The 27,382-nt window shown below is 39.7% G+C and overlaps 2 protein-coding genes across 9 annotated transcripts in view; one reads left to right on the top strand and one right to left on the bottom strand.

Annotated features, from left to right (window-relative positions):
• HOOK3 (hook microtubule tethering protein 3) overlaps window positions 1-1,423 on the bottom strand; it is a 111,705-nt gene extending 110,282 nt beyond the window's left edge. For all 4 annotated transcript variants that reach the window (XM_068422202.1, XM_068422200.1, XM_068422201.1 and 1 more), the window contains exon 1: window positions 1,258-1,423. In XM_068422202.1, the coding sequence (XP_068278303.1) occupies window positions 1,258-1,314 (57 nt within the window). In that variant the 5' untranslated portion in view covers window positions 1,315-1,423. The remainder of the gene's footprint in view (window positions 1-1,257) is intronic.
• Window positions 1,424-1,497: 74 nt separating this feature from the next.
• RNF170 (ring finger protein 170) lies at window positions 1,498-26,855 on the top strand. Of its 5 annotated transcripts, none has more exons than XM_068422741.1 (8): window positions 1,502-1,543; window positions 3,695-3,781; window positions 10,719-10,862; window positions 16,263-16,338; window positions 17,710-17,821; window positions 18,892-18,965; window positions 21,367-21,471; window positions 23,247-26,855. In XM_068422741.1, exons 3-8 carry the CDS (start codon window positions 10,726-10,728, stop codon window positions 23,514-23,516), a joined length of 774 nt encoding a protein of 257 aa, XP_068278842.1. In that variant the 5' UTR covers window positions 1,502-1,543; window positions 3,695-3,781; window positions 10,719-10,725; the 3' UTR covers window positions 23,517-26,855. The 5 variants fall into 5 exon arrangements, with proteins under 5 accessions (XP_068278844.1, XP_068278842.1, XP_068278845.1 ...); XM_068422744.1 differs by having other exon boundaries at window positions 17,713-17,821; XM_068422742.1 differs by having other exon boundaries at window positions 3,695-3,752.
• Window positions 26,856-27,382: the final 527 nt, after the last annotated feature.

The following is a 27,382-nucleotide window of genomic DNA, read 5'->3' on the forward strand; positions in this document are numbered from 1 at the left end:
GCAGGAAAAGTGACCAACCGCCACACAGATGCAAAGATTGGCAGGAACGTGAAGGAAAGAGAAACTGGGTTACTTTTTCCAGACCTGTATGAAGCACTGGTGCACACTCTTCCCCAAAACCTCTGCTTTCTGTACCTTTCAGGCCACCTGCTCACCTCTAACAATCACTGCATTTCCCTTGCTCATCGCCTTTTGACTTTCACAGAGAAACCTAGCCTGTCATTCCCCAGTAACTTACTCATCACCATCACAGCTTTAGCAGTCTCTGGCCTGACACAGACTAAACGTCTAAAAGAGAAAATCTCTGTTTCTCTTCAACCATCAGTTGTACTCCAGTTTCACATAGTGGGTATTGCCTTGACAATTGTGCTTATGGAAGGGGAAAGAAAAAAAAACAGCCCCAAAAACAAATCCAGTGGTTCCAAACCGCTAACTAATAAATCAGCTGCTACAGAAATACAAGTTTCACACAGTCACTGCTCAAATTACAGAGTAGCTGCAAACCCAGGTTCATGTCCACTACATTTTGGCTGTTCTGTGCATGGCAGCACAATCTGAAAATGTTTATAGACCAAGCCCCGAATACTAAAATGGGAAAAGATACTTCTTAGGTTAATACTGCATTATCTTCGATTTCACAGGTGAATTTTGTCTTTCGAGGTTCACGTGCTAGCTAAAAATACAGAGAGAGAAACAGACGAAAAGCAAGTTTCTGGTCAAGAAGCCTGACGACTACAGCCGCCAGGTTGGAAAAATGCAGCACTGACACGGCGGAGCCACGCCAGGAAGGGCGCGGGTCGCGGGGGAAGGATCAGAGGTCCGGGTAACACCTTGCCCGCCGAGCCCGGCGCACGACGGCGGGCGGTGGGCACATCTAGGCGCGCTTCCTCCGGCCGCGCCGGCGCAGGCCCCGGCTCCCCCGCCGAGCCAGTCGCAGCGCCGCGGGACGCCGGTCCCTTTGTTCCCCCGACGCGGGGGCAGAGCCGAGGCGACGGCGGTCCCTCCCCCGCGGGCAGCCCCCAGACCGCCTGCCCCACCGCGGCTAGACGAGGCGGGGCAGGTCCACCGGGGCTCCGCCGACCCCAGCCGGGCTGGAACCGGCCCGAGCGCCAGGGCGCTGCCGGGGCTGGGGAGGCCGGGCGAGGCCCCCCTCTCCCATCAGAGAAGGGCCGCGGAGGGGGTGGCGGGGAGCGCACAGAGCCGCGTCGCTGCCAGGCGGCCCAGCTCCGGGCGGGGCCTGGCGGCCGCGGCACTCACCCAGGTGAGGAGGCTCTCCCCGAGCTCGGCCCGCTCCAGGCTCTCCACGTTGAACATGGCGGGGCGCGGCCGAAGGGGCTAACAGCCGGGTCGGGTCGGTACCGCCGGCACCCCCTCTCGCCCCGTCCCGGGTCGGCCCGTAGCCCCGACACGTCTCAGCGCCCTGACAGGAACTGCCTGCGCGCGCTTGCGTCGTGAGGCCGCCGGGCGGGGGAGGAGGTGACGCGGCGCTGGCGGGGGGCGGGGCTGAGGCTGGCGGCGAGCGTCGCGCGCGCCGGGAGCTCAGGTACCGCCGCGCGGGGCCGCGCCGCTCCCCCGCGCCCCGGAGGGGAGGGGGCGGGGCGGGGCGGGGGCTCCGTCCGGCCCGGCGGGGGCTGTCCTCCCCCCGCCCCGCTGTGACCGGCGCGGGGGCAGGGGGTGCCAGCCCTCGAGGGGGCGTGAGCGACGCTGTGGGCGCCCGGCGCGTCATTCGCGTCTATGCCCGGCCCGGCCCAGCCCGGCCCAGCGTGGCGGTGTTTAACCCCGCGGCCGAAGGTGACAGCGAGCGGGGGCCGGCGCCGTGGTGAGGCAAGGCGTGGTCCGCTTTGCTGCGGGCCGCGGAGGCCCTTGTAAACCGCCGGTCCCCCGAGGCGTGCCGGGGTGTCCTCAGCCCCCCGCGGGGTGTGCCCCCTTCCCTCGGCTGCGCATTCCCTCGGCTGTCGCCACGCAGGCCGGCGGCGTGTGGGTGATGGTTGGGAGGGTCTCTGGCAGGGCCGGGAGGGACCTGGAGCGACTTGCAGCAGCACCCCGAGCCCCGGCTGTCCCCGGCTTCGGAACCGTGGGCTTGTGGGGACGCTGCACCCACGGGCATTCTCTTGCCAGTGAGTAATATGGCTTGGTTTGTGGAAAAAGCAGCCTCTACAAGGTCTTCCTCTCCTTTTGGGGTAGAAAATTACATTAACTCCCTCTCAGCAAAACTCTGCTGTAGTAAAAATTAATTAACATAAAATAAAAGTTGCTTACTTAGCATTAGCTGCAGGTAACTCAATTTTTCATCTCGAAGACAAGGAGTGCGTTTCATGGGCAGAGTGGCCCTGCGTCCTTACTACCCCAGCCAGAGTAGCTCTCCATCATGCTGCAAAGGGGTTGCCTGAAGAGTTCAAGAAACTCCCTCTCAGTTGTCAGTTAAATTTTTGGCCCATCCGAAGTTTGCAATGAGAATGTCTGGTGTCATGATAAGTGTACAGATCCCTACCAGTTAGCAGCTGGCCTGACGTGCGATAATGTGGAGTTGCAAGCCCAGTGCGCTGGTAGCAGCCGAGGGCTGGATATACAACCCAGAAAGGACGGGTTGCAGATCTAGTGGCTATCACTTTGTTCCTATTTTCTCGTAGTTCTTCAATTAACTAAGTTAGTAGCATGGACAAAATCTTGAGTGTTCCTTTATGTCAACCTGAATTAAAACGTATTGTAAAAGCTATGAAAATTCTCCAGTTTTCCCAGTAAAGTACCTTCTCACTGATCTCATTGTATAACCCGCTGTTTTCATTTTTAAGTTATTAATTTGATCTCTCTTCGATTAAAGGTAGCTTTCACATTTGGGAATAAGTTAAGAAGTCTTAGAAAGCTATGTACGCTGCACAACTATAACCTTCCATTCCAGGTTTTAATGTGTGCTTTAAGCTATATGCTTGGTACTTTTGACCAACAATGCTTTCACAGGTGTATTTCAGTGTTCAAGGTCTTCTGACATATCTTCCATTATGTACCCATTTGCCACTCTGCCTGTTGTCATGACGTGGAACTTAATGTTTTGTATTTCACTGATGCAAACAAATACTTTAATGCTTTTTGTCTTGCTGTCTGTTTTAACGGATGCATTGCTTTCTACAACAAAGAATTCTTGGGCGCTTTTCTTAAAATAGATTTAAAGCCTTTTCTTTCTTAGCTAAAGTATTACCATATTTCAATAAGCATTATTATAATTAAGTGACATTATTTTCTTTCTCTTCTTGTCTGATCAGAAAACTCAGATATCCAAACCGAAGGCATTGGCAGGCTCTTTCTCAACTTCTGATCTGCATATTAATTCAGTTCAACCCTCTGGTTTTTTTTTAACTCTATACCTTTCGGTATGTTTTAGCCTTATAAAGTAGTGGAAGACTTTGCTGGGGATTGTTTTACAAAGGTCACGTGTCATCCAGACAGATATTCCGAATAGTAATGCTATACAGACCATTAAATTTGTCATTTTGCCACCAACATAGTTTCAGGCTCATGAGAAAAATGATTGGAGACTTTTTGTTTTTCCGGTAGAAAGGTATCTTAACTTGGGATTATTTTCCCTTACCGAATTGCATCTGGAGTTTGCATCTGTAGTATTTTTAACTTGTGAAGCATGATTCTACCAGAAAAAGTAGAATACCTACTTTCTTTTTTCTTTTTTTTTTCTTTTTAGGAAAAAATGTGCCTCAGAGACTACTGACCTCAGACCTTGGAGAGGCCTGCTTTACCAGGCAAGTGCCTCAGTTGGTCAGTTCTTAAGGTATATTGGACGAAACTGTTATTTGCCTGCTGAAATTGCCCTCTCCCCTATTTTGGCAAGACTCTTCGGGCTTTTTACTTTCTCTTTTGCAAAGAGCATGCGTGCACCTAAATGCAGTCAGCATAGTCCTGAAAGCAAAGGTGGTTTATGGTGAAGACATAACTGAACATGATACAGCTGAGTTTGGCTATAATTTTGCTGTACCAGCTGATCTGTTTTGTGACTCCAAAGTTGCTGCTAACTCATAATAATGCTGTATTAACAGACTGCATGAAATCCTATTAAGATACTCCCAAGTCAGTTTTAATAACCTTCTTACAGAATGTTTCTTGTCAATTTGCGTGTTGATTTTTTTTATTTCTTTTAGTAAGTGTGCCCTTTGGGTGGTCTCCTCCTGATTTTTAAAACATATGGAGATACTTAATAATAGAGATTATTGTGTGTGGTTTATTCAAATAAGACTATGCTCACAAGAATGAAAAGCTAATTGATCCTGTTTCCTCAAAACCACTTAGAATTTCCAAGAACATCATCCACCATTTTCATTATTTCTGTTTTATAATGTTCTATCTGTCTACACCACTATTTCAAAGTCCAACTTAGTACACTGAAGTATCTAGATAAAATGTATCAGCTCAGGATTTAGCTGATTTAGGATTTAGGCTAGTAAACCTATGCTAGAGTCTTCAATGCTATATGTACATTTAGAAATGCATGCTTAATGCCTTCTGTTGTTAACACTTCCTGAATGCAGTCTGGGCATACCTTGGAGCTCTTCATGAAGGAGAGTAAAAATAACCACAGGATCCAGTTTGCTGGGTCAAATCTGTTCACGAAAGTCCCATTCTCAACCACAGACAGTGGCTATGATGTGCTGCTACCCTGAAGTAGGAAGTAATTGGATAACTTCTGATGAGAGAGGTCTCAATTATTGCCCCACATTTAAGAATTTGTCTTTATTTTGGGAATTTATGTCTATTTTTCTCTTAAATGAAAGAAAAACATTAAATTTATGCCTTAGATATTTCAATATAAGCTAATATGCATGCAGGTGGTGGGTTACAGTAAAGATGCTCTATTTTAATATGCTTAAATTCTTAAAAGTCGATTTCTGTTATCTAGAACAAGTGAATCTTATTAGAAACTTGTTGATACAAATGAAATAATTTTTTTTTGTTCCTTTTATCATAGAAGAAAATTTTGAGGAGGTAAAGCCTTTTTGGTCTTAAAAAAATGTAACTCATAGTATTTTACTAGTTGGAGAGAAACTAGCTTATCCTGCAAAACACACAATCTCTACAAAGAAAGCAGCATTTTTAAGGAGGGGTGTAATGCTTCTGAATATAAAAGACAACAGGCAAAAGGTATTACAGGTTCTGACTTGCACCCTGGCCCACCACCACTGTCTTCATTTTATAATTTTTTTCAAGCACTGAGGGTGGTTGCCAGTACTGCATCAAGAGGAAAGTATCCAAAATAAAAATAAAGTGGGGGGGAAAAAAAAACAACCCCCTTTGTTCTCATCCAGTTCACTCCCTGAAAGGACACATTGTTATCCAACGTATCTTTCAGGTGTTGAGCAAATTGTACCATGCTCTCAAAGTCAACAAAATGTTGCTCTTGGTTACTAATTTCTATCTCTCAGCAGCATTGCTTGTGAGTTATCTCATTGTTTACTTATCAGGCATGAAGAGACCCTCTTACTTCTTTTTCACTATGCTTGTATATTCCTTTGGTAGCAGGTCCCAAAAACCTATGTGTTTTTGAGAGTATATTAGCATATGGTACTTCCCTAACAAACTTGGAAAAGTTCTAATCTTTCAGAAAACTATGGGGGTATTCTGACTTTGGATAGCTGGCAACAGGTGTTTAATATATCATGGCAAACACTGGATTGTTTTTCACTTCTTTATGAATCGTGGCATGTTCTAGCTGTGCTGTATGTCAAACATTGAAAGTCTTCACAATACTGAATATGAAAAATTAAGAAATAATAAATCCACACTAGTGTATATCCTCATGCCCTCACATTTCAATATGATCGATCCATATGTGTTTCCAAGAATAAAAGACACTGTAATTGCAGTATTGCTCGTTATGGTTCTCCTTTTTTCGCACAAACCTGCATGCATTGTTCTTACCTAACAGAAGAGGGAGAAATGTAACTTTTAAGGCCTGCAGATTCTTGTTTGAAATGTAGGTAAATTAGTGTTGCTTTCTATCAGTGGTCGCTCCCAGAAAAACTGAGAATAAACAAGGTGATTTTGTGTTTATATGGTTAGTCTGTGGCAGTTTTTACAAACAAAACTGTGTGATTTTACAAACGATAAATTCCAGTCCTTTCTATTTCCAAGTGTTTGGTGGGCAATTCAGTCTTAGGTTGTTTGCGTTCTGTAGCCATCAAGAATCCTAATGCAGATAAACCTGATCCCAGTCTAAGTACTGTGCTGCAAAGTCCAGCTGTAACTTAGCTAGCCTAAGTGGAACAGAGGAGTTACTCCTTGTCTTTTTCCCCTCACTGGGCAGTCGTATTGTTTTACTTCAAGCAAGTGCCAATAGTTTGAAGATGAGATGAAACTGAAAATTAAGTTTTGGCCTCTTTTGTTGTTGCTTTTAATGTAGGAAAAAGGCTCAACATTTTTGTCAGACCTTTAAGCTCTGCAACTGATACTTTTAACATTCTGAAGTTGTATAAATTCCAATTTTTATGTGAGTATTGTTAGACATGGTTTGGTTTTCATCCCCTAATTAGAACCCAGGGTGCAGTTATGCTTTCATTTAGGAAAGCTATCCTTGTTAAATGCCTAAAAAGAGAAAAAATCCTAAGTATAATCAAAAATCAATTCTCAAGATTTTATCTGTTTTCAATTACTGCCTTTTTTTTCCTCAAGTCATTCCATTGATTTGGTACTTTTCTCAGTGAGCTAGTGGAGACAGGAATTAATTTCTTGTGTAAGACAACAGAGGCACAGCATTAAAAAAAAAACAAACCTTCTTTGTAATTATAAAAATAAAATAAATGTAGCATAAATCTGCAGAGAAGAAAGGACAGCTTTAAAGTTAATGTCTGAAAAGCCTGTGGTGTATAACACTGATCTGAAAGGGATTGTATGATGAAAAGGTTGATGAAATACTGTTGTTTCTGCATAACAAATGTAATGGATCAACATAAAAAGGTTGAATTTAATACAAACCACATCAAGTTGCTATTAAATGACATCAGATTATTACTGGTTATTATTTCAGGAGAGATTAGATGTCTGTGATGAAGTCTGGTTCTAGAAGTCTTCTCTGACATAGACTCAGTCCTTGTCAATGCTCGTTGTCTCTGAAGACTGAAGGGTCTTCATTACGTCATTTAAGAATTAAGTGCCCTATAGCCAGCTGTTGTACCAGCTGAAAGAGCACCACTGCTAAGCACATGCACTGGGAGGCAAGATTCCTTAGCAGCTGTTTGAGGGCTGTTAGCTAGTCTGTTACGCACTCAAACCACTGCAGATGTGTTCATTGGCTATTGTGGTTGCACCTGAAGAAACATGAACTGCAAGCTTGCAGTTATAGATATTTTGTTTGAAAATGTTCAAAACAGACTTGAGATCAGAAAATTCTTTCCTCCTTCAGTCAGACAATTTTCAAATAATGTGTTTTAGCAGTGTTCTTGTAGCCATTTCTTTTTCTTACATGCTAACCCAGAGATTAGAGGAGGAGGAGATTGTTACTGTCTCTACTGAGGCTTGAATGACTATTATGAGCAAGTATGTATTGATCTTTTGAAGTGTAACCCTTCTGTTTGCAGTTCCTAGTCTATATAATTCGTGTCAGCCCTCTGGTGCAATGATGTCATTCAGAAAAAGTGCTAGAGGTAATGAGGGGAATATGCTCAGCACTTGTTGGTTGTCCAGAAGTATTAAGTTAAAACATGAACAACATGAGCCTTAAGCATCGGTAGCCCCTCTTCTCTAGAATTTAGTAGTAGAAGCAGCTGGGAAAGAGACTGAGGCAGAGATTCCACTCCCCACTCTATACATCTTAGCAGTATTGATATGTAAATGAAGACAAAGTGTTTGAGGAAGTGGCATTTTGTGTAGCCAGAAAGACTGTGCAGGAATTTCTTTTGGACACTAAGTTTGTGTGAAGATGGTTGTTGGGAAAGTCATATGTGGTAAGTGAAGGGGTGCAGTAGATACAAGTAACTGGCATTATGGACAGGAAGAGAGAGAAGGTGAGGATCTGTGTATTTCTTATTCATATTCTGCTGCTAACCTTGATACCACAGTTTGGTATTTCAAGAAGAGTGGATGAGCAGAAATGAAGGCAAGCAGATGTAGTGAGTGCTGTTAATGGTAGGCAGATAAGGATTAAGAGTGTTGTTGCAAGGAACATGCAGAGAGAACTCTAGCGTTGATGTCTTGAAGGCTGTTCAGGAAACTGGGTTAGCTTTGTGTGATACTGACAATTCATGTGTTGGTTTCAGAGAGCACCAAGCAAGCAGTAACACAGGAAGCCATTCAGGTGTCAGTGTGAGAAATGCTTGCCTTCCAAAAGTGCAGTTAAAGCATCTATATATCTCTGCCACAGTGTGTATTTGTGAAAAAAAGTGCGTAACACTTACTGGGATGTAGTTGTTATTAGCGTGTTTGTCTGTTCTAACAGAGCTGATGGAGGACAATGGAGGAATCATCACATACCGGTTCCTTGCCATTTACTTCTGGTTTTGTACTGAGTGGTCAACTCAGAAATGACAGTGTGACACAGCAAAAATTAGTGAACTGATGATGGTACTTAAGGAGAGAAAACATAGGAGTTGAAGATACAAGCATGCTATCTGAGACACAGTTGTGGAAAATTAGTATCCCAGAATGATGTGTTGTAAAAGAGAAAAGCTTCTTCAGGATTGGATATGCAAAGAAATAAAGTATACAGGCTGGCAATATTGAGCTGGGGAGGCATCACAGCACACCTACCAGTCCAGATCCTCAGCACCAAGGAACTGCTGCTCAGAAAACTTCCACAACACCTTAGCCTCATGGCTTTAACTATAGCAATATAATTCTGTAACTAGCTACACAGGGAAATGCTGTAACTCCTTGTGTAGGCTCTTGTTCCTATGTAAGACCTTTCCACAAAGATCTGGTTTTTATTCATTAGTGTGTATGAAACCTGTGTCAATATTGATCTACTTTAAACATGGCTCTTGGTGAGTCACTGGTGTTCTGTCTTTGGGAAAAGTTACTGTTCCCAAATATTAATCGACATTTCAGTAGTTAGATTATGACACAGTTGCTTGTCGAAAGCTGTAATTAGCAAAAATTATGACTATAGTTACAGAAATAATAGTCTCAGTTCAGGTTGCGACACTTAGGATAACTTAGCTTATTGTTTCACTTCATATATGCTTCATTATTTCATTTTGTTTTTCACAGTGGAAGCCCAAATATACAACAATAATTAAAGGAATCTACCTTTCGTTCTCCATGAGTTTTCTCTGCTCTTATGGTACCTAATTATATCAGTTACTCTTTTTTACAATAATGTTAGAATATACCAGCTTCTCTTGCATTGCTGCTACCGAGGGTGGCTCCCACAAATGTAAGGAAGCTTGGGAAAAGCTCCACAACTTGTACAAGAGATGATCTGGAGGGTGAGAGTAGCTGTCTTATGAAAAGAATACACTTTTATGTTAGCAGTAGGCTGGCATGTTGAAATCTTGTGAGGGTAGTCATTACAGCTATGCTCTAAAATCCTGATGACTTGTATTCCATTTCAGTTTTGCAATTAATTCAGGGCCAGGCAGCGTCTGGTGATGTTTGCTAGACAGCAAGGTTCAAATTAAAACATGACACATGAGCTGTGAAGTAGAGAGAAACACTGATGGAAGCTTGCCAGCTTAAAGTACACACACAGGACTAGGAAGTAAAGTAAACGATACCAGTCTGACCTGACCTTATACACTGATGCTGAGATTTTATGTCAGCTCTGTATGAAAAATACTTTGATTGTGTATGGACACAGCTTCAATATTACTTTTTTGGTTATTTGCCAGAGTTAGCTTCACTCTCCTGGTTTTGTAATATTCACAGCTGTAGTTCATTTCACTTCGTGATTGCAACAGGAGTGATTTAGCAGTGTGTTGAAGACTGTTTTTATTTTGCTTTTCTCCAGCTGTAGGTTAATGCTGCAGGGTAATAAACGTTAGCGTTGGCAAGTCATTCTGATTGTTGTGTATGGGAAATGAATATAAAACAAACTAGTCTAACTAGGGAAGCCTGATAATACTCTTTTTCTTTTGAGTTTTTCCCATGTTTCCAGCTGAAGGATGGTAATGCATAGAAAAGACAGATAAAACATAAAGTGATTCCTGTGTATCCAAATGGGCATTTAACACTCTAAAAACAGCTAAACCCCAAAGGTCCTTGTTTATTTCTTCACATAAGTGGTGAAAATTAGGTTTCTAAAAATTATGTTGTCTCAGCCTAGCAGCAATGATGGGTTGTGTAATAGCTAAAATTCTTGGTAAGGCGAGTCGTTATACTTTTTATAAATGAACTGTCCTTAGAATATGTCTAATTCAGCAGCGACCTATTCCTAGGCAAGTTATCTGGTAAAGATTCCCAGGTAAAGTATCTGACTGATGTTTTTTTTAAAAAAAATCTTTAGATCACAAGCATAGTCATTTAAGATTTGTTTGCTACTGCGCAGGACAAATGTTTTGCAGTCCTCTGCAGTCCTCTGCAGCAAGCTCAGTGTTTGGTAAAAATGTTCCCTCTTCTTTTACCATTTTTACCCCCAGCAATGACTACTCTGTTGCTTCAGGAATTTGTTGTGTGTATGAATAGATCTGTGTACATATTATTTGGAACTGTGTTTAAAATGTGTGTGTGTATGCTTTAATATATATATATGTATGTATATATATATATTTCTTTTTACATTTTAGAGCTGTGATGGCCAGTCACCAAGCAGAAGTTCAGAGTTTGAAGCTAGATAATGATTCAGTTATAGAAGGAATAAGTGACCAGGTACTGGTGGCAGTTGTGCTCAGTTTCACTTTCATTGCTGCTCTGGTATATACGCTTCTAAGGTGAGAATATGTTGACAGGTATTAATGTACATACCTACATTTGTAAAATTCTAACTTTCTCAACAAATTTTTGCATTGGTATACAAAACAATTGTGATTTTGTGACATTAAGGAAAAGATCGTTTGATCACTTACTCTGTTTAACTAATTGCTTGGCAGAGTTTCATAATTTAATTCACAGTTAGAATGAAATGATGCATTTCTAAAAAGTGACATTTAACTCTTCCTTATCGTCAGACGATCAAACTGAATAATGTTCATCATTCCTTAAGACTGAAAATGGCTGAATTCACAGTCTATATGGCTGGTGTTTCATATTTGGTTACAAAGTACAGATTTGTCAATAATGACTCCACAATTAAGACTGGATATAATCCTCCAATGTATGTTCTAGTTGAAGTCTCCTTCCAATAAAAAAAGAAAAACAAAAAAAACCCCAAACCTGAATAAATTGACTGATTTGTTTATAAATTAATATGCTGGAAAACAATGGACTTTAATATGCTTTCCATAAAGCAAAATGTTAAGTTCAGAATTCAGAACTTTAATGGTCAAGTAATCAAAGCTTATTTTTCGTTTCAGAGTTTTTCCTTGCAACCTAACAAATATCTTAGCCTATGTGTTTTGGGAAAATAAGTCTGAGCGTCAGATTGGCTTTTTTTTTTTTTATGGATATCTGTAGACTTCTGAACACAGAAGAGCTTTAGCAACTAAGAGAACTCCATTTTAGTGACGCATTGGTGTTATGGAATTTACTGAGGAGGATCTGTCCGTATGAGAAGTACTAGTGCGGTAAGAGGTATTTGAGAGTAAGTTACAAAAGAAACCAGAAGTGGGAAAGCTTGGTTGGACTGCAAGGCAGTGCTGCTGTTCAGGACCAGAAGATAGCAAAGGAATCTAAGAGAAACTTACGCACTTCGCCTCACTTTCTTTCCAAGGCTGTTTCAGTTATTCAGATGGCTTCAAGAGTGCCTCTTTTCCTCTGCCCTCTTATGCTTTCTCTCTCCCTTATATTGACATTTTTAGCATATGTGACTTGCATTTGTAAGTGTTTAGTTTAAAAGTAAACATTTTATTTTTGAACTTTATAAAGGAAAGTAAGGTAGGAACATGAAAAAAAGTGAGTGGAACAAGGGTCAGCGATGGGCAAGAGTAGCAGGAGTTCACTCAGGATTGGAGTTTGGGGAGATGATACATTGATGATGAAGGGTTACTTGGGGAGGGAGAAAAGGGCTAGTTACTAACTACCTCTGCAGTGTAATGAGCTAAGTAAAAAGTTTGTCTGTCGATCCTGTTACATGCCCTGATGGTTTATTTTCTGGAGGGGCAAACAAACTCTGACACAAAGCTTCTATACTTTGGAAGTCTTGAAGCTTGTTTATTGCTGCATCGTGTGACTGAGTATTAGAAGTCCTATCAGCATCCTCTTAGCTCTGCGCTGTGCCTTCTGGTACCTTCTGAAATCGTCTGTATTCAGCAGCATTTTTCCTCTATCTCCTTGTATTATCTCCATCAAAATCTGCACAGTATAATAAAAAATCTGTGCAGTAAAAAAGTATAGTAATTCTTATTAATTTAGCACTGAGAGGGGAGTGGGGAGAAAAGGAGTATTTTCTTTTTCTTCTCTAGTTATTTTAGGCAATACAATGGTCTGTGTGTCCCTTATACTGTGTTCGTTACCCCAGTCTCTTTGCCACCCATACCTCTATATGAAACATATGAAGTACTTGACTAGGAACAGGTCATGGGTAAGAATACATGAAAGAAAGCTTAGGGTAATGAATAAGGTGGCAGGAACTGAATAAAAAGGGAAAGCAGGCAGCAAGGAGTGTATGTTGCAGTAGATTTATGGGGCAGAAGTGGAATCTGGAAAGAACTGTTAAGGGATATGATTGCTGTACTTGTTTCCAGCGGGGAGAACTCAATGAAGCATCACATCAGGGCATGAGCTGAAGGTCTCTGTGCTTTTGGTGGAGAAACTTGTTAGCAGTAATTAACATATATGCCGAGTTGCAGATGTTTGGTTCAGTCATTATAAGATACTTTTGCAAAGTCTTTATGTCTTTGAGTTATAAATTTTGATAAAATGCAGCCAGATTTTTTACCATCATCTTTTAAACTTGTGAGTAGATTGTCACATTACAAATGAGACTGTGAAAATTTAGTTTATCCAACAAATTAAAGGGAACCTGACCCTCCAGTGTTTTGTATCAGAGATTCTCTACTTGTCCCAGGTGACTGACCTAACCCATGTTTATGAAACTGCATGTTTAGATCTTTTTCTCTCATTTTTCGATCCCATCATATGGTTTGATTATAAGATCAAATCAGTATTTTCAACAGAAGTGAGATCTTAATCCTTGGTAACAGTGGCCATCATTGCACAGTGATACACCAGTCCCCCTAAGTACTGTCCCTCACTTTCCCTGTGTGAGACTGCACACTGAATGAGAAGGCAGCCTTCCTCCTTCTGGCAATGGTAGTTTGCAGGGGCCCTTTGTGATACATAGTACAATCTTTCCACGCCATGGGACATTTTTCCTCAAGTTATGGAGTGCTAACACTTAGAAATGGGGAAATTAAAAGTCACCACATCTAACTTATTTCTTTTATTTTATTTCTTGTGTTTGATAATGCCTTTGATTACATAGCACCATACTGTTTTTCATTTATTTCATTTATTTTCTCATACTAATTGCATGACAGAAGTTATAAATTGGATATGTCTTGAGCTCTGCCTGTCCCCTCTAGACATTGTGCAGTGTTCTGCTGCCTCAGCATCTTATGCATAAGTGACAGATGTTGTCTGCAGCTCTACAAATACTCTCATGTATTCAATGTAGTATGTGATACCAGAGTAAAGTCATATAAATGGAGTATTTGTACACGGATTAAAAGACGTGTAGATGTGGTGCTTAGAGACATGGTTTAGTGGTGGACTTGGCAGTGCTGGGTTAATAGTTGGACTTGATGATCTTAAAGGTCCTTTCCAACCAAAACGATTTTATGATTCTATAAGGATGATATGCGAGTATTGCCCAGGTAACTTTACCATGTCTACTTTTTCAATTTGAGCACTTAAGATTCTTCTTTGCTTAGTATAGCTTTTCACTGGGTAACACTTCAGCAGCAAATTTGCAATTAGTTGTTCATAGAATCATAGAATGGTTTGGGTTGGAAGGGACCTTAAAGATCATCTAGTTCCAACCCCCCTGCCATAGGCAGGGACACCTTTCCTCTAGACCAGGTTGCTCAAAGCCCCATCCAACCTGGCCTTAAACACTGCCAGGGAGGGGGCAGCCACAACCTCTCTGGGCAACCTGTTCCAGTGTCTCACCACCCTCACAGTAAAGAATTTCTTCCTAATATCTAATCTAAATCTACCCTCTTTCCATTTAAAACTCTGCCCGCTCGTCCTGTTACTACTTGCCCTTGTAAAAAGCCCCTCTCCCGCTTTCCTGTAGGCCCCCTTCAGGTACTGGAAGGCTGCTAGAAGGTCTCCCCAGAGCCTTCTCTTCTCCAGGCTGAACAGCCCCAACTCTCTCAGCCTGTTTTCATAGGAGAGGTGCTCCAGCCCTCTGATCATCTTTGTGGCCCTCCTCTGGACTCGCTCCAATAGCTTCATGTCCTTCTTATGTTGGGGGCCCCAGAGCTGAAAGCAGTACTGCAGGTGGGGTCTCACGAGAGCGGAGCAGAGGGGCAGAATCACCTCCCTCGACCTGCTGGCCACACTGCTTTTGATGCAGCCCAGGATACGGTTGGCCTTCTGGGCTGCAAGCACACACTGCCGGCTCGTGTTGAGCTTCCATGAAGGAATCAGAATAAATTGGCTTATAATTCACACCTTCCACTTGTGTGTGATTTGAATTTAATTTCAATATATATTGAAGTTCTGGCAAACTGAAGGTGCAAAATATGCTCATTTGTAGCATCTAAACAGGGAAATACTTTCATACGTATAACATGTATGACAGACAACATCCACTAAATCTGATTCATGGAGACCCAGGGTGGGCAAGAAGGGTTTTAGTGTAAGCTTCCCATCATATAACTTTGATATATGTCACCCACATTAGTGTTAAATAAATTTACTTTTTACAGATAACCGTGTAATTATTAGTATGAAAAATACGGGGTTTGGTCTGTTCCTCTTTGAAGAAAGAACAAAGGAGACAAAATGTTAAATATAGCAGAAGGCAGTATTATGATTGCACACGTCAAATGAAGGAAAATATTGCAGAAGCTCCTAGAGCCATTGAGGAAATGATATAAATAGAACTGCAACCAGAAAATGTCCTAAAAATTCAGCCAGTCCAGCCCTCTGGTCTGACAGAGGATCAGCTTGCCGTGATCATCCCTGGAAGCTGTCCCCTTTTCTCTCCATGAGCAGTCTTCTGTCTGAACTGACATTTCTTCACTCTTTCTCTAATGTTTAAAAAATGTGGGCAGTGGTTCTTTTTGTCTTCTGAACTTCCTCCAATTTCTCTGTGTGTTTTTATGCATTCATTTAGCCCAAAATGGAAAACAGAATCCAGCTGAGACCTCAACAGTGCTGAGCAGAATGTATCACCAGTGAAATCCATATGAATAAAATTCACAGTTTTGAATATGACGCTGTTGACTCATATTTATTGTAACTCAACACCTCTTGATGCTCTCAGCATCATTTTTAACTCCAATTCTGTTTGATTGTGCTGTTGAATTTCAAACTTGTAATATATCCAGCCTCGTCTCTTCAGTGAATCCCTTCCCTGTGATTTCCCTTGGCATCTCTAACCTGTAGTTTTCTTGCCCGTGGAGTCTGTCTTTTTAAAGAGTGATTTAAAAAGAGTGATTTCTTTTTATATCCAGTCTGCTGATAAGTTACATAAATTCAACATTCTAAATCTAAGAGGTTGCCTGCCCCTTCTTATGTAAATGTTATGTCTTAATCTTTTATGTAGCACATAAAATTGAAATAATTAGGATTTTTCAACTTTATAACTTAGGTAGTGAGTGAAAAAAATAAGAAATTTATGAGTAGATCAACAATACAAAAACTAGCAGTGGAGACAAAAATTAAAAATATTTCTGCATGATGAATAAAAAAGCTTTCAAGCAACTTGATTTTTTGCAAGTTAATGGCTTAATTTTGTTTCAGATTAAAATCTAATTTAATATGATTTAATAATTGATTATGGAGTCTCTCTAAAAAATCTTGCTGCTGTCCAGAGTAACTTTGGGATCTAGAATAAATGTCCTGTTTCCTTAATTATTTGTGTACTTCCTTTGAAATCCTCTATAGCAGGAGAGAATGAGTTTTTGCCCTTTGCTCAAGTTTCTTTTTTTTTTCAATCAGTTATTTTTCAGCGTTGGGTCACAGTGTTCAGTTTTTCTTATTGCTTATATTTCCTTTCACAGAAATGAACATCAGAACATACACCCAGAAAATCAAGAGCTAGTGCGAGCTCTTCGTCAGCAGCTTCAGACTGAGCAGGTGCTGTGCTAAGTGTTGGTATTATTCAACTATCTGTTTTGGGGTAGTGTAGGCTTCTCTGAGGTTCTGGAAGAAGCTGGTCTTGAAAATTATGAAAGCTTACTTACTGCACAGACGCATCCTTGAGATTTATCAAGTAATGAGATAATGTAGGCTTTTTTTATGGATAAGTAATTAAAATTGAATACTTGTCTAGTTCTTTTTTCAAACAAATTTTTGCCACAAGGTGGAGTATGTGATATTATGTTGTGTGCTTCCTGCAATGTTCCTGGGAACTTAGTGGTAAAGGAAAGGAAATCTGGAGTATGGCTTGCTGCCACAGGACAAGGGTTAGATGTTTAGACTGATAAAATCTGTGAGGCAGAACAATGGCACAGCAACAAGAGCCAGGCAACAAAGATTGACAGAGAGAAACTTTTTACCAAAACCTTTAGCGACAGGACAAGGGGCAATGGTTTTAACCTGAAAGAGGTTAGATTTAGATCGGACATAAGGAACAAATTTTTTACAATGAGGGTGGTGAGACACTGGACCAGATTGCTCAGAGAAGTTGTGGATGCCCCATCCCTGGAAGTGTTCAAGGTCAGATTGGATGGGGCTTTGAACAACCTGATCTAGTGACAGGTGTCCCTGCCTGTGGCAGCACAGTTGAACTACATGGTCTTTAAAGGTTCTTCCAACCCAAACCATTCTATGGTTCTATGATTGCATCCAATTCTGACATGTAGAGGAAAGGATGGGAGAGTCTAGGCCAGGTTACTGGAAATTGCTAAGTCCCGGCCCTGGAGTGAAAAGCCATACTTTGGGAGAGTATTGAGGAGAGTCTTTCAGCATGATACTTCTTGAAATAATGACAGATTTTTAACTACAATGCATGTTTATGTGGAAGACAAATATGGCAAAATGGGGAGAAAAAACATTTCATGCCAGTGACGTACACAAGCTGATGTCTATGCTTGGGCTTGGGAACGCTAAATACTGCAACTAGTAAGCAATGCAGTTCAGTTACCTGGCTCTGGACAGAGCTACTTAGGATAATGAAGTAACAGTCTAGGTCTGAGTTGTTTTTCATGCTTCAGCATGTCTAACCTAACTGAATGTGAAAGACCAAGGAGGCTTCTTTCTTTGCGGTCTTCAATTGGATTGAAGCACATACTTATGTAACAGATGAAGAACTTGCTTAGTGAATCAGTTTTTGCGTTTAAGTATGCTTGATTTTTGAATTTAAATATATTTCTCTTTCATTTCACATAGTTTTGCATTTGACTGACTTCTAGTAAATGAACACTGGATTTATTATTATATTTTTAATCTCAGTAGACTTATATAAAAATAGTATCTCTAACACTTTGCATTTCTTGTCTGTTCCAGCAGGATGCTTCTGCTGGTGATAGACATCGCTTCTATACAGATATGTCCTGTCCAGTCTGTTTGCAACAGGCTACATTTCCTATAGAAACAAACTGTGGACATCTCTTCTGTGGTAAGCAAGAAAAACCCCAAGCCCCAAAGATAAAATCAGAACAGAAATACAAGCTTTTGGCACTAGTACAGCCACCCTGATGCAAAGCTTAGTTTGATTTTAACTGCTTATTTTCTAGTCTGCATTAGAAATAGTTTTTATATAAATTGTTGAGAACATACATTTGTGAATAAACAGTCACTTTGAGAGTGTGCTGCATTTTTTCTATGCTGTCAGGATTGCAACTGCGGCTAATTTTAAAATGTCAAGGACAGAGAGTATAATTTATTTCCAGTTAGTAAAAAACTGAAGAGGCTGAAAAACACTGGGAAATGTGCCATTTAAAAAAACTGGTTTAGAAAGAGTAAAAAATTCTGCTTGATATTATCTTTATCTGAGTGAGGTTTTTTTCTTGGAAGTCCTGAAGAATTAAAACTAAGTTCACAATGCTTTAAATGTTTGCCTTTGTTTTTTGAGGCGCAGCTATTCAAATTTACATGTAAACGCCCTTTGTAGCATTTTGCTTCCTCTCCTTCAGGTTCCCAGTAGGATCCTTTCACTGCATTCATCTAGTTTTATGTAGTATATAGTGCATACCATGCTTAGTCATTTAAAAGAAAAAATATACAAGTTTGGAAAACATTTAAAGTACTCAGATTTTTATATATTCCTTCACCTGTTGAAACTCTGACAATAAAGCCAGGTTTTTGGGATAAATTTTACATCTCAACATTTTTATGACTTCTAAATTTTAAACTGGTAAAATTCTTAATTATTTGCTTCTTCAGTTAATGATTAAGAAGTTTTCTGTATTTTCAGGAAATAATACCTTAAAATTAATGATGCAGTTGAAGCTATTCAGCTTTTTTCTCATTAATAGCATTGAAGTTGAACACATTAATTCTTGGTATCTTCAGTGAATGCTGTATGCAAAATTACACCAGAAAAGATAGATGTAATTGAACTGCTTATACACTTCTGTTTTTTTCCTGAACATAATTAATAATAATAATAATAATAATTAGCATATTATTTCATGCAATGGGTGTTTCAACTCAGAAGTTTAAATGTCTCTAACTTACCTTCATCAGGTTCCTGCATTATTGCCTACTGGAGGTATGGCTCATGGCTTGGTGCCATCCGTTGTCCGATCTGCAGACAAACGGTAATATTTTAAGTAATCATGGACCTGATAGTTTGTCTGTCTAGTATAGCTTACCAAAAAAGCGCTTACATATGAACTGCAATAGTGAGACTGACAGAAGAAGTCAGAGAAGCTGAAAGAATATGGATGTGTTAGACGTAGATGGTGGACATCAAGTTTTTTTGAATTTTTGCTTTGCCAAATGGCTCAAAAAACACAGATTGTTCCTGCAACTCAGATTTAAGTTAACGGCACTCATAACTCAGCCATCTTTCTGTAAAGGAGCATATGGAAACAGAAAATTGTATGATCTTAACTATGATTCTTCCATGCTTTCTGTTCAGGACATTATATAATTTCTTTACAAGAACTTGCATCTGAAAGACCTGGCTGTTGTGGAAGACTGCCAGTAGGCAGTATACTACTGGTTTCTGAGAAGTACCCTCTCCCTTCTCTCCCTGCCAAAAAAAAACGTATCCGTGTCAGTTTCTTATTTTGTCCCTATTTTTAGTTTGTATGTATTATTAATTTCAGCTTTGTAGAGCAAGCATTAACTTACTTCCTACGGAACTTACTTACATTGTCAGTTTGAAATATGCAACTCATTAACACTTAGGATCTCTGAGTCTTATAGTGTATGTTTTAACAAAAGTATATCTTTATTTTAACAGTGCACAAACTATAGAGCTTGTAACTTCTGATTAATTATATAACATGCTTCACACCCTTGCCCATACATTATATCCTGCTTTGATTGTCTGTATCAGCAGGACAAAAACTGTGAGAAAACAGAGGAAAGAAAGAAAAATAGATAAGACCAGAGGAAGAATGAATAGGTTTAGAGTGTAGCCAGTGAGGAGAGAGACACAAAAAATAAAGGTGAAAAAGGGGAAAGTAAGTGATTTTTTAATTGTCTCTCTTTACATAGGTATTTTTCTACCTTCCTCTGAGTAACAGGTAACTTGAATGGTACTGCTTGCATGGTTATGCATTCATTCTCATCATGAGAAGTAAGAAAAGTGAGGTCTGATTTATAAATGAGGAATGGAAGTATGTACACATGAGCAACATGAGTCACGAAGAAGGTTTGTGGCAGGGCTAGGAGTTGAATGTAGATCTGCTCGTGCTGTTATTTGCTAAATGTGACTGCTGCACAGATATGATATATATTTAGTGGCCAGGTCCAGAGGGAGCTTTTGAACACTGTAATAATTCAAAGTGCTATGCATTTTCTGTTTCCTGTGATAATCTGCATTTTATACCTGAACATCACTTGAAATACAAGTCTTAAATTTTCAGAAACTCCTATACAGAAAGATAACATAAGATATATATTGAGCCACGAAGATGATTAAGGGGGTGGAACATCTCCCTTATGAGGAGAGGCTGAGGGAGCTGGGTCTCTTTAGCTTAGAGAAGAGGAGACTGAGGGGCGACCTCATTAATGTTTATAAATATGTAAAGGGCAAGTGTCATGAGGATGGAGCCAGGCTCTTCTCAGTGACATCCCTTGACAGGACAAGGGGCAATGGGTGCAAGCTGGAACACAGGAGGTTCCACTTAAATATGAGGAAAAACTTCTTTACGGTGAGGGTGACCGAACACTGGAACAGGCTGCCCAGAGAGGTTGTGGAGTCTCCTTCTCTGGAGACATTCAAAACCCGCCTGGACTCGTTCCTGTGTGATATGGTCTAGGTAATCCTGCTCTGGCAGGGGGATTGGACTAGATGATCTTTTGAGGTCCCTTCCAATCCCTAACATTCTGTGATTCTGTGATTCTGTGATATATGTGAATATGACCTTATATATTTTTCTATATTTGCATGAAAATTAACCCAATAACATACCAGAATTTTCTGTGCTTTCAAAAGAGCTGAAGGTTAATATCTTTTTCTGTTAACTTATTATTCTGTATTATTCTCCTTGGTCTTGGTATGAACGTCCATATGTAAACGTATGAGTTTTGCTGCTTGTTTGCTGAAGTGCAAAGCTGTTCTAAGGATGGAAGAAGAGTGACCTCATTGGTTGCCTTACTTGATTTTCAGTTTAAGAAATAAAACTAGATTAATTTGGTAAATTAACTTTATTCTCCAAATCATCTGTCCCACTTCTGAAACATAAAACATTTAGGTGTTTAGAAAAATTTCCTGTAAGCCTCTCTTAGAAGGAGGGTTCTTATGCTTTTTTTTAACAATCTTTTAAAAAATTAATATTCTCTAAAGAGTTGTAAGCAATGAGTTTGTTAAAACTTAGCAGCAGTATTGATGTTAGTAGTTTTCATTTTATTTTGGTACTAAATATTCAACTAAACCGAAGTTTTTTCTGTGGAGTTAACTGAAGATTGCTGTTTTCATTAGTAGTCCATAATGCCTGCATTTAAAAGACAGTTGTACGTGTAACAAAATATTACTTCTGTGCCCAGGTGACGTTGTTTTTACCACTCTTTGGTGAAGATCAGCAGGATGCAACCCAAGTATTTCAAGATGTTAATGATTACAATCGCAGATTCTCAGGACAGCCCAGATCTGTAAGTTTTGGGTAAACTTGTGTGGAAGTAGTGATTTTAGGGGAGATTAACAGCATTTTTTTGTCATTTTTTTTCCCTTCTTTTTTTTTGTTTTTCCCCCGGCATATGAATTTTCTCTTCATGATGCTTAGAGACTATGCAAGTTTTCCTTAGGAAATTCATGTTTATATAGTTAGGGCAAACTCACAACCTTGAAATTATTTATTTGTAATTTGTGGAAGTATATGGAAACTTGCATTTTTGTTGTGAGTGAGAACTGCTAATAAGCCTTGAGTTCCCTATTCATGTGTTAAGTTCTTTTTTAATTATGACTTGTTAATTTGAAAGGATTAATAATTAGTCAGTAAAAATACTTAATGAAATACATGATAGGCAAGGAAGCATACTCACTTGATTGACTACATTTACGTTGATTAGAAGAATCTGAAGTTCTGTTCTGTGCCTCTTTTTTAATTATGACTTGTTAATTTGAAAGGATTAATAATTAGTCAGTAAAAATACTTAATGAAATACATGATAGGCAAGGAAGCATACTCACTTGATTGACTACATTTACGTTGATTAGAAGAATCTGAAGTTCTGTTCTGTGCCTTTCTTCCTCAGATTTCAAGCTATGTGCTGTCTTGATTTTTTAATTTTCCTCCTAGATTATATCACAGTCTTTAGTCTGCTCTCTGAGTGAAGAAGACAGGATTTTTTTCATAAATAGCTAAGAGGGATGATTGAAGTTCTACAAACTTTAGAAAGTCAGCTTTGTGAGCCTGTCTTCTATGTGCATGTTCTGATTTGCAAGGTGAAATGCATGCACATGCATACTAGTAACTTCCCTGCTTGTCTTCATCTGTTAATTGGATTTGGATATAGTAACAAAACATTAGCAAGAAAAATTTACAGTCCAAAGAGACAAAAGAGGTGTGAGACGGGAATTTTATTTTTCATGTTCTAAACCACAAAACAGTTATGCTTTTGATTCAGAATAAATTGAAACTACCTTTCAGGCTCCTTTGGACCTCTCTATGGGCTCTGTGTCTAGTCCCCAATAACTTGTCTGAGCTCATGCCAGAAGTCTGCATTAAAGCCCTAATCAGACTAGATAAATTGTCTTTGATTTATATATGGTCTATTGCATTAACCACATAGAAAATTCCTTTCCAAAGAACTTTTTCAACCTTGGCAATAACTCATTTTAGTGTCATGACTCTGTGTAGAATCTGTGTACAGTAGAAAAGGAACCAGTATCAAAAAAATGTCAAAGTTCACCCTTCCCTGTACCTCACAAGAAAAACCTAAATATTTTCTACTGAGCAGTCCCTCAGGGAGAGGGTGTTGTGCTTCTGAAGAACTGCAACTTATTCTATGTTACATACTGTTTTTTTCTTGCAGTCCCTAGTTGTTTTCCGTTCTGATCAATATTTCACTCCAGTTAACCTGTTTGCTGTTTCTCACTTCTCAGTCATTTGTTTTACTCTACTAGCCACTGCTTTTCCTTATTAATAGATGCCAACATATTTTGTAGTGAGTCAAATGTATCTTTTACGGCATAGAATAATACAGTTTGCCTGTTTCTTGAAAAGATATGTATTCTGAATCTGACTTTTTACCCTGCAAAACTAAATCCAGGGAATCTTGCCTTACTGCTTTTTGTTTTAATTCTTATAAATTAACAGATTCCAAAGCTGTAATGTAGTAATAGAAACTTCAGACTAAAAAGAGACCCATTTAGCATGGGCTTGTTGCTAAAGCAAAATATTAACTTTTTGTTTCTTTCTTCATAGATTATGGAAAGAATTATGGATCTGCCCACTTTACTGCGGCATGCTTTCAGGGAGATGTTCTCTGTTGGGGGTCTCTTCTGGATGTTTCGCATCAGAATATTCCTCTGCTTGCTTGGAGCCTTGCTCTACCTGGCTTCGCCTCTGGATTTTCTTCCTGAAGCCCTCTTTGGAATACTGGGGTTCTTGGATGATTTCTTTGTCATTTTTCTTCTGCTGATATATATCTCTATCATGTACCGAGAAGTGGTAACGCAGCGGCTGAATAGATGAAATGGATGAAAGTGATCCAAATGCAGAGGCAATTGTGGAGTGTTTTAAAAAGAGAACTATAACATACGTATGATATAGCAAGGCGCCTGTGTACAGTTTCAGTAATTACAATGTCGTAGCTGGTCATCTTATACAAATATGAAGGGTTAGTATGTGGTGATACTTAACTGGAATCTTTAATTTGTGTATTACATACGCTTCGTAAGGATGAGGTTAGTTTTATAATGTAATAAACTACCTTCTCTGTTTCCTGATGAACAACTGTATGTAATCAAAGCAGAAAACACCTTTTTTGGTGTGCAGTTTGTGAAAAAGGGGTTCTAGTAAAGGACTTCTAACAAAAAATCCGTTTGGGTACTCTAGACATGTATAAGGAAATTCAGAAATTCTTCACAGTACAGTTATCACGGCTAAATTGTTTAATGTCTCCCTGTTGTGGGCTAGAGTTTTTTTTAAATAAAAGTAGCTTTGTCTGTCTCTGTGGAAGAAGAAACCCAAGGACTGCATTAGAATTATCACCCCGCAGTTTGCTGTTGTCCACATACTTCACAAAAAACAAGGAGAACACCTCAGTATTGCTTGAACTGCAGTATGTACGGTTGCATGCAATTCGTACAATTTTATTTTTATATTTGGGAATATACACACAGTATCTGATCTAGATAGAGAAACCAATATTATGCACGCCAGACTGGTTAGTGCTCTATTTTTAAACGGGAGCATGTTTTTTCTCTTCAGGCTTGTTTATTTGGTAGGTATGTATCTTGGAAGCGAGGGGTTTATGCTGCTTTGGGTCAAGGCAATGTATCTGAAGTGAGAGTTTGCATTCCTTTTGTTGCATTAAAGCATTTAGCCAATGGAGAGAACCCTCAAATTTTAGATCGTGGTTCAAGAAAAGAAGTCAGAACTGGATGTCTACACTACAGAACTTTACCTGAATGTACATTCTGTGATACAACTATTAAGCAACTTAGATATTGGGGCATTTGATTTTCAGTTGGGGTTTTCTTGGTTGGTTGGTTGGTTGATTTGGATGTGGGTAGAGAGGGTTCTGAATTACCTTGAAAAAGATCTGTGATAAGGGACCACAAAAAATATCCTGGAAATGTTTTCAAAAATACCAGGGTATTAATTATCCTTAAAGGTGATTTCTTTTTTTATGTTGAATTTGAATATAGGCTACCATAGCTACAGAAGTAATTTGAAAATATTTTCATTTTAAGAAACGAATGCCACTAGAAAGGTCAAGGATATTCTAGATCTATGTACTTTTTAGGTAGAGGAATGATAATTGCTATTTTATTTTAACTTCCTGAGTGCTTGAAAGACAGTGATTAGACAGGAGATCTTTGCATGTTTACATGTATGGGATGAGACTTAGAATGAAAGGGACCTTTCCACAACTTCTGTGTTTTGCCCGTGCAGGTGTCTTTCCACAGCTTCTAGCACCTAGGCATGTGCAGGAAGGGGACAGAGCTGGCACCTGTCATGTCAGTGGCTGGGGTTGGAGATTGTCCTTCAGTGGCAGTGTTCTAAATGACATCCATTTAAAAGTAAATTCACTGATTCTTCATCTGAAAATTTGCTTTTGAAAATCGAAAGACATTTTACAAATGAACTGGAAAGCTGAATTTTCCCTTGTTGCTGTTTATTAGAGATAGGCGAGAGGAGAAACAGGAAGTGAAACAAGGGTGGGAGGAGGAGAGTGAGACAGAAAATGGCATTTTTGGAAGCAAATGCTATTGGTTTTGGCAAACTAACTGTTCTTGAGCGTCTTAGTTGAGCTTTCCCCTTTGCCTTGGCATCGCTAATGTATGGTGATAGTTTAGGGGCTACCTCAGTTAAAAGTCATTAAGGTATTATTGAGTAAGCGTGGGATATTCATAAACTGTTAGGTACATTTACAAAGCAATACAGTGGTTTAGGATGTTAGATAAGACAGGATTTTGCAGTTTTGCTGTAAGCATTGTTTTGGTTTTGTTTTTTTCCCCAAGAGATCCAGCTGAGAGTAAACTCCAAAAAAGTATTTTTAATTGAGTAAATTTAACACTCCCTTTTCTCCTGGAGTTTAACTTGTGGGTCTGCTTAGAGAAGAGTGTGAACTGCTGTTGTAGAACAACTGGAGTCTGGTCACAGAATTTGTTGTACCTCCTCCATATGTTTATCCTGTGATTGCATTTATACTTTTTCCCATGACTCTTTAAATCCAGAGTGGATATAGATGTACGTGAAGCTGCTTACTGATCTGTTCTCATTGAGCTCCCCAATTCCACATGCTGCTGTGAAGTTCATGCAGAAATATCTATCTAAGGGGGTCTGCTCCTGAAGAACAGACCTTCTTGTGTACCTGAAATCATGTACAAACCACATCTGAGTAGCTATATAAAGTTTACCTGTGTTCTGTTTCTTCCTTCACTACATTTCTGCTAGCCAGAAAGGTTTTGCTCAGAGGCTTCTGCTTACTTTTGAATATTGAGTAACATTGTAAGCTTAAATTCCACACATTAAATGCTTGGCAGAGTTAGGACCATCCTTCCTTTTCATCAATGTGTGTGCTTGCTTGTGGAGACTTTTTTTGGTCCTGCAAGCCACTGATGAACAGTATTATGACTTGCTCAGGCCTTTTTGTGAACAGCTGTAACGTGAAGATGCATCAGTCCTGCAGCATCTGGCTGCTGCTCCTTTACACAAATCTGAACTAGCTGTGATCTAGCTATCTTGGGTACTTAGCTTGAGCTTAACTTAAGCTCTAGAGCTCCAAAGAAGCTGTAGATTAATGTATGAGCACGTAGTATTCCTGAACTGAGTGCTGCCAAGTTGTTCTTGCAGCAATTTTAAAGGTAAGTGCTAGAGCTGAACACTGGCTTCAGAATGTGAAGGAAATATGTGATGCTTTGTGGAGAGTGACCGCAAACATCACTGTGATTTTGTCTTCTGGAATGGGACAGCCATGTCACTAAGGGGAGAAAAAAAAAAAAAAGGAAATCTTGAGCAGCAAAGAAGAGATACAGGGAAAAAATACAGTTCTTAGAAGATCCTTATGGCTTCACCAAAAACTGTGTGAAATATTTGATTGTTCCAGCCATAAGGACAAAGGGGAAAACTGAAGTTACACTGCATAGCTCTTACAGACTAACTTGTAGCATCTTGAGGCCTAATGATCATCCTTATGACAAGTGCTGCATAGAGCGATCTGTTTCGGTGTTGTTTGTGTCACACCATTGATGTCTATGAGGATGAGGCAGAACGGTGTGATTTGGGGATACAATTTTGCCATAGGTTTCATAGAACTGTAGCAGTGACCTGTGAGTTACACTAGATTTTTAAGACAAAAGAATTTAAACCTACTTATTGTTACTTTTAATGATAATAAATTGCTATTAAAGTAAGAGATTCTCTTGATTTATTTTATTGACTTTCTGAGTGGGAAATTGTTTTATTGCCCTTTTTGCCTGGGCTAAAGTTGGTGGTAGCTCTTCTGCAGTCTTGATAGATTGATTCTTATCTTAAGTGTCTGTGGACAGGATGTTCAGAGATAACTCAGTGGTTTTCATTTTATTATTGCCATTATAAGGATTACAGAATTTCTACAATCTTAGTCCCAAAACTATATTGTCCATTAGATGTCTTTTCCCTGACCAGTCTGACCAGTACCTTCAGATCCATGAGCAGTAAGATTTCAGGATGATTAACCAGCACAGATGGTTAATTAACACCTTCACGTATCGATCCTCCAAGCAAACAAAAGCATAAAGCAGGTGGATGAGAATCCAGTTAGTGAAGTAAATTGAAGGAAACAGCAAATAATCTCTAGGTGTACAGGAAAGATGACGGCTGGGGTGGGGCAGAGAAGAGCTGGATGTGAC

Source organism: Nyctibius grandis, chromosome Z, assembly GCF_013368605.1.
Source record: "Nyctibius grandis isolate bNycGra1 chromosome Z, bNycGra1.pri, whole genome shotgun sequence".
Classification (NCBI taxonomy): Eukaryota; Metazoa; Chordata; class Aves; order Nyctibiiformes; family Nyctibiidae; genus Nyctibius; species Nyctibius grandis.

Excerpts from the sequence above, each read along its gene's own strand:
- RNF170 (XM_068422743.1), top strand. The coding sequence starts at position 10,726 with ATGGCCAGTCACCAAGCAGAAGTTCAGAGTTTGAAGCTAGATAATGAT. Across the intron at positions 10,863-16,262 it reads CTGGTATATACGCTTCTAAG|AAATGAACATCAGAACATAC; the intron begins GTGAGAATATGT and ends TTCCTTTCACAG. Across the intron at positions 17,822-18,891 it reads CTGTGGACATCTCTTCTGTG|GTTCCTGCATTATTGCCTAC; the intron begins GTAAGCAAGAAA and ends TACCTTCATCAG.